The 12189-nt window shown below is 36.7% G+C and overlaps 1 protein-coding gene across 1 annotated transcript; it reads right to left on the bottom strand.

The window, feature by feature from the left end:
• Positions 1–3348: 3348 nt before the first annotated feature.
• LOC138340368 (uncharacterized) lies at positions 3349–3846 on the bottom strand. Its single transcript, XM_069292084.1, has one exon. It carries the CDS (start codon positions 3844–3846, stop codon positions 3349–3351), a length of 498 nt encoding a protein of 165 aa, XP_069148185.1.
• Between the last annotated feature and the right edge of the window lie 8343 nt (positions 3847–12189).

Consider the following 12189-nt stretch of genomic DNA (forward strand, 5'->3'; position numbering starts at 1 on the left):
ACGCATAGCAGCGTTGAGATGGTCAACTCTGGGCTCATGCATAAATTGGGACAGGAGATGAACTGAATAAGCCAAGTCCGGGCGCGTAATAGTCAGATAGATGAGACGACCAACCAGACGATGATATTTACTTGGATCTCGAATCAGCCGCTGGTCGACATAGCCAAGCCGTGACCAGGAGGCAAAGGGGTCGATGCCGGTTTGCAGCAGTGAGGCCAGCTTCCTGCAGGATTTCCAGAGCGTACTTGCGTTGGCACAACACTAAACCGGTTGACGAACGGGCACATTCGATTCCTAGAAAATATTTCAAAGGCCCCAAGTCCTTCAGCTGAAAACAATTGTGTAAATATTTTTTGAATGAAGCACATAGAGTGAGGTTGTTACCTGTAACTAAAATATCGTCGACATAAATTAAGATAGCTAGGAAGTCGGCGCCACGTCGAAAGATGAACAGAGTATGATCCTTATGAGCCTGTTTGAAACCATAACGCCTCAATGCAATTGTCAGTTTTTCAAACCAATTTCTGGGTGATTGCCGTAAACCATAGAGAGATTTTTGCAGTCTACATACTTTGCCTGGGTGTGCGGTAGAGTAGCCGGGTGGAATTCGCATGTAGACCTCCTCGGTGATATCTCCGTGTAGGAAGGCGTTATTTACATCCAGTTGGTGAATTTCCCAATTCTTGGCAACGACAACTGACAAAAGAATTCGTACAGTTCCCATTCGGGCAACTGGAGCAAAAGTATCCGTGTAATCTGTGCCAAATTCTTGATGATTACCCAGAACAACCAGCCGTGCTTTGTCCCTTTCTTTAGATCCATCGGCATGATATTTTGTCTTGTACACCCATTGACAACCCAGAGCGCGTCTACCGGCTGGAAGATCAGTCAACACCCAAGTCTGATTATTTTCCAAGGCTCGGATTTCTGTTTGCATAGCCTCCCTCCAATTAGCAAATTTAACAGCATCTCGAAATGATCTGGGGATGTCTGTAGTAGAAAGGGCCGCCAAGAAACCACGATATCTGTCATGTAATTTGTCATAATGAACGTAGTTAGTGATAGGGAACCGTGTACCTGAACGAGGACTCGTCGTGGGACAAGTAACGGAGGGTACGTTGGTAGCAGATTGACGCACATATTCAGAAAGATAGCTCGGTGGATGACGGACACGACTCGAAGCACGGGCAGGTGGTGGATTTGGCGAAATATCGCGTTGGTCGATGGGAGGGCTGCTGTCGATGGGAGGCATTGTGGGTGTTGGCTGTTGAGACGTGCTGCTATCGATGGGAGGCACAATGGGTGTGGGTGCTGACTGTTGGGGCGTGCTGCTGTGTGGCAGGGAATTAAATGAAGTGTTGGAATTGGTTGACGGGGTAGGGACAGCAATGTTGTTCGGAAAATCTGCTTGGTGGACCGGTGGTTTGGACGTCTTGGGCTGCTGGTTGGTATGTGTGGAAGCGAAAGGAAAGGTCGTTTCATCAAACGAGATGTCACGCGTATGAAAGAAACGATGAGTTTCCAAATCGTATACCCGCCAACCTTTTGTCCCGGAAGGATAACCTAGAAACATACATTTGAGACTTCGAGGTGCAAATTTATTTGGTGGACGCTGGATGTTGCGAACAAAACACAGACACCCGAAAACCCGTAGATGGGATATATCTGGTGGGGTTTTATTTAGTATTTCAAATGGGGATTTTCCACCGAGGATACGACTAGGCGTGCGATTGATGAGATAAACCGCGGTACGGACACACTCCCCCCAAAACTCGATTGGTAGTGATGCTTGGAACATTAAGGAGCGTGCTACGTTTAAGATATGACGGTGTTTGCGCTCGACTCTTCCATTTTGTTGGGGGGTACCGACGCATGATGTTTGGATAAGAACGCCCATGTCATGATAAAACTGACGGAGAAGAGTGTTAAGAAATTCAGTACCATTGTCAGAACGGATAATTTTTATAGTTTTGTGGTACTGAGTTTGGATTAATGTAAGGAATTGTTTTAAACAAGATGTGACTTCACTTTTATCTCTTACGAGGTACACCCAGACAGCTCTAGAATGATCATCGACAATGGTTAAAAAATAATGTGACCCAGAAGATAGACAAGTGGAATAAGGACCCCATAAATCGCAATAAATTAAATCAAAAATAGACGTAGCTTTATTAGAACTAGAAGGAAAACTTGAACGAGTTTTTAAAAGGAGGGGAACGAGTTTTTAAAACAGATTTCACACGACTCTAAATGTTTGACATCTGAGGGGGAGTTATTAAAAGGAGGGGAACATAAAATTGCAGGAGATGGATGACCCAGTCGCTTGTGTAGTAACTCGACTTGGTTGGCTCTAGAAGCTAACACGAAGGCTTGAGACTGAAACACGTATACCCCGTTACGAGCTGTACCCCGACCAATCTCCGTTGTCAAAACACGGTCCTGTATCACACAACAACAATCATCAAAAATCACACGACAATTATTTGATTTAATCAGACAGCCAACAGAGATCAGATTGCACTTCAAGTTAGGAACAAATAATACGTTGTGCAAAGTTAAGTTATCAGAAATCTGTACACTCCCAGAAGAATTTGCCACAACTCGAGTGCCATCCGGCAGACCAATAGAACACTCAGGGACAGATGTAATATCATAAAGTGATAAAAAATTACCCGTCATGTGATGTGAAGCACCACTATCAATTAAACAATCGGGTGACAAAGCGTGTACCGTACCCGTGTGGTTGGCAGATTGTGTAGGAGTGTCTAGCATATGCAATAATCGAGTCATCTGTTCAGCCGATAATCCAGGAATAGTCGTGCTTTGGTTGCCTTGGTTGCTGCCGATTGTCGTTGCTGGTGCAGTGGAACTGTCAGCGTGCGCAGCCAAGCCCCCACCTCGGCCTGCAGTTTGTTCTCTGCCAGAAGGAGAACCACGACCACTTCTACCTCCGCGTCCTCCCCCACGACCCCTTCTTCCTCCGCTGGGAAATCCTATCAAAAGAAAGCACCGTTCTGCAGAGTGACCAGTTTTTCCGCAATGAGTACATTTGTATTTCGGTGTTTGTGTGGGTTGATTTTCAGCCGCGAATGCCAGTCCATCAGTTTGGTCATCTCGGTTGCGCACAATCGATTTATGTCTCTCCTCTTGAGAGACAAGATAATATGCTTCATTAAGGACAGGGAGTGGTCGGGTGCCGAGAATTTGAGAGCGAGTGGCACCAAATTGTGCATCGTCCAGCCCTAGAAGAAAATCCTGCGTCTTCTCCTCCTCAAAGCGAAGACGCATTTTGGCAGCCGCAGGACATATACAGCCGCAAGTTGGATCGATCGACCCGTACAATTGGTTTCAAATCGTGATAAACTGATTGTAGTAGGAGACTACAGATTGACCTTTTTGCCGTAACGTTTGTAGGTCTGACTTCAGCTGCCAAGATTTTGGAGCATTCGTGCCTCCGTATCTTGCTTTTATATCAGTCCATAGTTCGTGGGCAATTTTGTGGGCGACGAGACTAGGCTGGATTGTTTCATCAACACTATTAAATATCCATGAACATATGATGGAGTTATTTGCTTTCCAAGCATCAAGTTCTAAGTCATTCGTTGGTTTTGGAAACTCGTTTTCATATAGAAAACCGATCTTGCTTCTGCCTTCGAGTGCATGACAAATCGTTTGTTCCCAAACATCGAAATTATCTCCCTTTAGCAGGTATTTAGTTAAAGAGTTGCTTGGTCTTTCCGATGGGTGCAAGTAGTAGACGGAACTCGGATCATGAATTGGTCGAATCTTCGCAACAGTTTCGGTGGAAACAGTGCTGCTGGATTGATGAATAGACTCGCCTGTCATGATTCTTCGTGGGACTGTGTCGATCTGCCAATTCGACTATTGTGTCGTGCGATGTTGCAGCGACGATTTGAGGATCGTATTTTGGCGGTGGAATTGTTGGGCTCTCGGCTAAGATTTGATTCCCGGTCGAGGCTCTGATACCATGTAGAAGCTGTAGTGAATTAGAAAATACGACCTCTTGGGGTTTTCCATTAGCATAGCGAGATATATATAGTTACATAATTACAATGGGCTCAAGCCCAGTATCGGAGTCTAAACCTAAACCTAATAATCTTAGTTAACACCTAACTAAGTGAATTTCACCATGCACCTTGGTTGGTCTACGAGTGTATGCTTTATTAACCCTTACCCTTGACCCAAGATTAGTTATCAATTGGTATATTCAAGCTATTAGATGAGAGTTGGTATCCTCAAATCACCGTTGTATAATGTCTTTTCTCATTCATTACCCCATTGATTTGGCGAGAAGGAATAAGGCAAGTTCTAATTTGGGCCCTGATTAAAAACTAATCAAAGCAAAGATAAAATAATACATACATAAATGCTATTCAATAATTACTAATTGTTTGGTCTACTTTGTTAACTTCTCATAGTTTTCACAGCCCTATTTGTGTAATTAGCAATTATGCTTAGGCAATCACAACTCATATTAATTTGGTTAACATAAATCATAAAATTATAGTTAAAGTAGTTGAGTTTCGAAATCTTCGGTTGAAATTGCAAAGTTGAGATCAACTAACAAAGATATAACATAAACCAACGATTCAAGAATTAGAATTGAAGTGTTTCACAAATTAATTTTCAAAAATATAAAACCAAATTGTACAAACTTTTTTAAAAGACGACTATTTATTGACAATTGATCCTAAGAAAACAACACGCTATCCTTACCTTTCAAAAAATCCCCTCGATTCAGTTTTTGTAGCAGTATATAATCACAGACCCGATGGTTGCCTACAAAAAATGGATTTTTAGAAAAAAAAAGGATCTGAAAATTGTCTCTACGACTAACAGGTGCTTCTACAAATCACGGACACCTCTCGTGAAATTAAATTTTTCAATATTCATCAAGACTCTTTCTATGGAAAGGTCCTACGACTTGTAGAACGTTGCACGATTCGTCCTGGTTAATCACATTTGAGTGCATGAATCCAAAGTCTGATGCATTGTGGACTTAACCTATGGCTCGTACTCCTCCCTAGTGGCTCCACATTTAGCTTCAAAAACTTTAGTCTTCATCTATGAATAATATCTATAACTGATAAAAAAGTCTATCACTCGTAGGTTGACTCATAATTCTCCATAAATCTGTTGATTTATTTTGTAATCTTCAACCTGAACTGTTGAAAACTTATTTTTCTGCAAAACATAGATAAAATATCATCACTTCTGCTAAAAAGTACTTAAAAGACATGCAAAAAATTAAGTTTAAATCATTACAAGTACGTAAATCCACAATGCATCTCTTTGTTTGATCTGGTGTTGCCGGGAGCGGCGTTATATACCACTCTATCGAGGCTTCTAAAGGAATCGAAATTACTGTGGTGTACCTATATCCCAGTAAAATTTGTGGTCTAAAATCAAAATATAATAAGAGGCCTTAAATATAAATAAACACATGCTCAAGAATATAATTAATTTTTTTTTGCCTTGCATGCTACTTGCTTTTAGGGTATATTCTTAAAGACATTAAGCGTATAACTTCACAAAAATGATATTATTATTTATTAAATTAAGGATTAGTTCTAGTTAATAAGAGTTTAGACATTTATATGTAATTCATCACGTTGGGTGTTGATGTAAACACATTACTTATTAATAAGAAGATTTGAGTTATTTAATTAAAAGTCCTATATATATGTATAACCCCTCAGTCCGATATTGTTTGTTATGATTTCTATTTTTAGAGTCAAATTATAAACACTTTGACTAACATTTTAAGATGCATTTTTTCATAATATTAATATGCAAAACATTGTAATTTTTAATACTTTTCATATAGTTTTAGAATATCTAATTTTTTTTGTTTAAAATATCAAATTAATGTGATCTAATTTACTTTTGAGAAAAAGTCAAATTGACTTTCCATAAACGCAATATGACAAAAATTTCTGGACGGAGGGAGTATTGTTTCAAATTAAATTCAAAATCATAAAATTCACTATTAATCTTTTTGGTGCCTCAAAACTTTCGCGGGCGTAAGCAGACTTTTTACTAGCCTTTATCCTTGAGCCACCACAGGTGTTGAATTATGATTTCTTGAACATTGATCAAATTATGATAAATTTTATTCGTTTGTATTAAATTAATGAAAATATATTGTGGTAAAGTTGATATTTATCAAAAAAATTCAAAATATAAAGAAGTAAACACATAAATGTTTATCCTAAAAAGATATATATAAATTTGTACGTGAGTTTTATGGGATAGTTGAGTTAATTATTGAAATAAAAAATTTGAGCACGTAAAGTATAAATAAGAAATAAGATAACACTAACTAAATAAATTTAAAGATTAAAAAATTAATTATAGCATGTTTCAGCCTGATTCCAGTGATCTTCGATGAAGATTACCCCACAAGCCTGGTGAATAAAAAAAATTGGCAACTATGTGGTGCTATAGAAAAAATATGTTAGCAAAAATTTCAAGTATTTAATTGTGAGAATTTTTTAATCTACAACATAAACATTCTACTTTTATAGGGATGGATTCTAAAGATCTAATAGACAAGAATTATCTTCTCTTAAATCACGTTAAAGGAATAATTAAATGACATTTAAGATAAGAAGAGTAACACCAGATATTTTCTGGGATTGTTATATAACGACTATTCTTTTGATGACTCTCCATCCTAGTGTTTAAGCCTTAGCTTGGTCTGATTTTTAAAACTCAGTTTGGTCTTCTTCGGCAAGATCAATCACATTATTTACCTTTATTTTAGAGTTATTTCTTTCATATCTTGCTACGCATTTGCATCTGTTGATGTGTTTCATCTAGTTTTATCATATACAAATAGCCCCTCATTCAGCATATAAGTCTTTCTTATTGTCTTGTGAGTGTTAATAATTTACATTTCTTATACAATAAGAACAAAATTGAAAGTATTTACAATAGAAAAGCATATCAAAATCAATCGGTGTTAAAAGGGAATAAATTATGGGTGGTTCAATGATTCAATTGAAAAATAACTTAATTGAATTACTTGAGGAAAAAACCCAACAAGTTTAGTGATCTAAATATGAGTTTAGCCTTTTAAGCCATCACTTCGTCTTTGAGCCTTGTATGTAATTTCAAGTAAGGTGCAACTTTTCTAAGTCATAATCATGGTTTTACATGCATACTCTTTCAGTTTGTAAGCATTGTTATCTCAACCTCTGCCGTAAGAAATTTCTTGTTTCTTCAATCTTCCACTATGCTTTTTAGAACAAATAAGAAAGTCCTGCTCTTTTATTACCTACTTTCTTTTTCCCGTATAATATCCTAGGCTCAATTTTTGATACATTCCTTGCTATAAGCCTTATTTTTGTCTCTGCCTTCGTTCTCAATTTATGTTACTAATTTGAGAATGTTGATAAAGGTGTGAAAGAAGCTTGGGTGAGATGGAGGATGAGATTGATGACATCATTTCACCACCTCTCACTTGTCTTTCTTAGTGAACCTAAGCTCGTGAATCATATCCTTATATGACTTTCATCACGACAACTTCAAAATATAAATGAAGTGAAGTTTAACACGGTGGGTGTTGATTTGAGCCTCCTTTAATTTTGCAATTTTGTGGGCTATGTAACTCATTTCAGCCTTTATATGCAATTTTACGTAGTCATCAGTGCTATACAATTTTTAGTATATGTGATATTTTTAAGTTTATAATAAAGAGAATTGTTTGTTAATTGATATTCTTGGTTTTGTCACGCCTCAAACACAAGGGGACGAATTGACACCTACTGTCAAAACATAAGCCTGAGCCGATTCTGTTGAGCTATTTGCTAATAGTTCATACTAACCTCATACATTTAAGACAAAAAGACAAGTATATGTCAGCTTAAAATAAGCCCCTTTGCCTAAAGTAAAAACTCTGACAACTTTGTAAAAAAGGGCTAGCCAACCTAACCGAAGTCAACCATGTTGCTAAGAAGGTTTATCGAGTCGTCGAGACTTGCAAGCATGAATGTAGCGCCCCAAGAAATAGGGTGTCGTACGGAAAAAATCGAGTATCAAATTCAATGGACTAACTCAGCAGATATCATATTACTAAAAGTAATCAGGTAAGGAAGTCATGAATAAGATATGTATACTCTCTAAGCATACCAAAATTAATCAAACAAAAACCCAACATGCCCCTATAAGCTCGATGTAATACCTCAGAAGTGCCTAACGTAGTTAAATCAAGAAAATTACAGGAAGATATTATTGAAGCCTACAGAAATGGACTTTACATGAGGAATTTCAGCCCGTACAAGTTTTCACAGACCGTAGATGCCAACTGTGATTGGCATAAAAAGTTGAAATTTTAGGACCCGTGTTAACGAGAGGTTTTATTGTCTATATAAGGTTTGACGAACTATAGACCTGGTTATAGACCATCTTCAACAACTTGGAAGAAATTGGTTTATCATGACGGAAAGGCTTGTATACAACTCGTGAAAATTTTTTATGGACCGTAATATGGTCTATAGACTAAATTACTAAAAATTAAGAAACTCTTAAAACCCTCCTACTTCTATGGATGACCATAATGGGTTGTGGAATGATTTATGGACTGTGGAACTGTCCATACAAAGAGACTTCAGAACTCAGGGAATTCATCTTTCATGGACACATGTACAAACTATTTTATATTCTACGGTCCATATACTGGTCTGTAGAGTTGAACCTCAACATTTTCCCCCTAAATCTGACTTACCAATGGATGACACCCGTAAATGTCCTCCAACAATTTTTAATCAACTACTTTTTAGCCTTTTCTCACTCTTTTAATATCCAAATTATGATATTTTGTCCTATTCTAAGAGGGAAAAACTGATTCCTAAATACCCTTACCCCCCCCCCCCCCCCACTCCTTCAGTCCATTCTCACAAATTCAAGTTATTCTCTTCTAAGTTTCTCTCCCAAGGCAAGAACAAGGATCCAAGCTCCCAGTTCTTTCTGCAAGATTCAAGCTACGGTTTTGATCAAGGTATCAATTTCTCAATTCATGAATTCCCCAAAACTAGAGTCACAATCATGTTCAAAACCTACGCAAGTAAGCTTGTTCTCACAAATAATGAGGAGATGATAATTTTCATATAATGCACAATTTACAATAATGCAATTGTGATACAACGTCAATAATGAATCAATTAACCTTTCCTATAAATCTCCACATATCACACACCTATAAATAATCAAGTTTCCTTTATTACCCATTTTTCATTATTAGGATTACTCAATATGAATAAGTCAACCCATCACCAAGTCTTATTGTTTTTCAACATATACAATAAAAAGTAAAAGATTTTATATACTTAAAAAGGGCCAAAAATTTACTTTCTTTTCAGGTAATCCAACAATCACTCTGTGACTTCAGTCTTCCCCTTTTGTGAAAAGCTTCAGAACTTTCCCAATATATCAAATATGTTATATCTATGGGTGTGCTTGGAACGAAGGAAAATATTTTCCATGGAAAATGTTTTCCTAGAAAATGTTTTCCTGGAAAACAAGTAAATTTTAGATTTATTTTCTCATGTTTGGTTAGTGAGTGGAAAATATTTTCCAGAAATGATTTTAGTGTTTGATATATCAATGAAAAATGTTTTTTGAGAAACATTATTTATTTTTACTAGAGTAGAATATAATTATGAAATTGAAAATATTTTTTAGAAACAAATTTTATTTTTATTTATTTTGGGGGGGTTGGGGGTGGGGTGTCAGAGAGTGTGTTTGTATGGGGGTAGGGGGTGCAGGGATAGGTGAAAAAATAAAAATTTGAAGTTGAAAATATTTTTTAAAAACAAAATTAATTTTTTTTGGAGTTGGGGTGGGGTGGGGTGGGTCCAGGGTAAGGTGGGGGGCTGGCGGAGGCAGGGGTAGGTGAAATAATAATTTTTAAAGTTGAAAATATTTTTTAAAAAATAAAATTAATTTTTTTCAGAGTTGGGGGGGGGGGGGGGGGGAGGGGGGGTGCTGGCAGGGGGTGGGTAGGGGAGCTTGGGGGGAGGTAGGACTTTTAAAATGAAAATATTTTTAATAACAAACTCAAATTTATTTGGGAGGGAGTGGGGGTGGGGGTGCTGACCGGTGGTGGGTGGGTGGGGTTGGGCGTCAGGGACCGGGTGAAAAATAAAATTTTGAAATGAAAATATATTTTAATGATGTTTTGGCCAAAAAAATGTAATTTGAAGTTGGAGGAAAGTTTTGAAAAATGTTTTCCTTAATTTTTTAAGGGAAGTCATTTTCCTTAATTTTGAGGAAAATGAGTTGATTTGGAAAACATTTTCCAAGACTTTTGTCCCAACCAAACATGAGATAATTGGAAAACATTTTCCAGAAAATATTTTCCTTCGTACCAAACACACTCTATAAGAAAACAAGTTCATAGATATCCATATTTTTATATGTCTACACTAGTCCTAAGGCTCACCCAAATTTGTAATCAAGTTCTTAAATTTTGATGTCAGCTAATATGTCAAGTCTCATATTCCTAAATTTAAGCCTAGAGTTAAGTTTCAATATCTCTAATAATATAAATCTAATATTTTTAATATAATACAATAAACCTAATACTTTATTACATATATCAATATGTTAACACTTGAATCATAATTTGACAACCGTAAAACAAATTCCCAACTCAAAACCAAATTAAGCCAACAACAACCTTCGATAATAAAATCAATATGCAAATTGACTTATATTATTGAAAAAACTCATGATACTATTAAAAAACTCATTTCATATTCAATTTTGTATCATTACGTGATTGTTGATTAAAAATTTAATAGCCCACTATTTTTGACCAAAGGATTTCTAAAACCAACATCCGACTGGAAGTAAATCTACCTTTCAATTCTTGAAAACTCTTTTCAAACTATTTGGACCATATGAACTTAACCTTCTTTTGTGTCAATGCCTTCAACGGAGAAGCAATCAAATAAAACCCTTCAACAAACCTTCTAAAGATATTGGCTAGACCCAAGAAACTCCTAATATTCAAAGGAGTTAGAGGTCTGGGTCAACTTTTTGACCACATCCTTCTTCTTAGGATCTACCCCATTACGTTTACCGAAGAAAATATCCCCAACAAAAGCTATAGACCTTAGCCAAAACTCACATGCACTAAACTTTACAAAGATTTGTTGGTTCTTGAGAATTTGCAACACAATCCTCATATAATTGGTATGCTCGTCTTCACTTCTCGAATAGATCAACGTGTCATGAATGAACACAATAACAAACATGTCAAGGTATTGTCTAAACACCATATTCATCAAATCCATAAATGTAGCCAAAGCATTAGTTAAACCATACGAAATTACTAAAAATTCAAAATGATCATACTGAGTTCGAAAATTCATCTTTGGAATGGCATCATCCTTCACCCTCGATTGGTGATAACCTGACCGAAGGTCAATCTTGGAAAAACAGCTTGCCCTTGAAGTTGGCCAAACAAGCCATTTATCCTCGAAAGAGGATATTTATTCTTAATGGTTACCTTGTTCAATTGTAGGAAGTCAATACATATATTAAACAAACAATCTTTCTTTCAAACAAATAAAACTAAGGCACCCATGGAGAGATACTTGGTCCGATGAACTCTTAACTAACAAATATTTCAATTGCTCCTTTAATTCCTTAAGTTCTATTGGGGCCATACGATAAGGAGGGTTAGAGATAGGTTGTGCATCTGGGAGAAGATAAATACCGAAGTTTATTTACCTTTTCGTAGGAGTACCAGGTAAATCAACTGGAAACTCATTAATAATGGGGACCGACTCAAGAGTAGGCGTCCCAAAATCTATATCAGTCACCCTAACTAGACGGTAATACAAATGTCACGAGTGGAATCTAGACCCTAGACGAGATCGATGTCGTTGACCTCTCAGAGGTCGCAGATAAGCCTACTTACGTCATTCTTACTTTAAATAAGTTAATTTTGGCAGAAAATTTGAAACTTTTTTGTTTATTAACATACTTATAAAAACATTCTCATTAATATGTAATTGTCACCATAAACCATCTAACATTAAGAGATAAGAAGCTAAAAGAAATAGTTCAATTCTTATTGAGTGTATAATTGCCAAAATGGCACCGATACGTAGACTGAATAAAAACAAGAAAGAAACGCTAGTAGAACATGCTCCACTA

The sequence above is a fragment of the Solanum lycopersicum genome, chromosome 12 (assembly GCF_036512215.1).
Source record: "Solanum lycopersicum chromosome 12, SLM_r2.1".
Taxonomy (NCBI): Eukaryota; Viridiplantae; Streptophyta; class Magnoliopsida; order Solanales; family Solanaceae; genus Solanum; species Solanum lycopersicum.

Bases quoted from the DNA above. Each gene is read 5' to 3' on its own strand.
- LOC138340368 (XM_069292084.1), bottom strand. From the start codon at position 3,846: ATGACAGGCGAGTCTATTCATCAATCCAGCAGCACTGTTTCCACCGAA.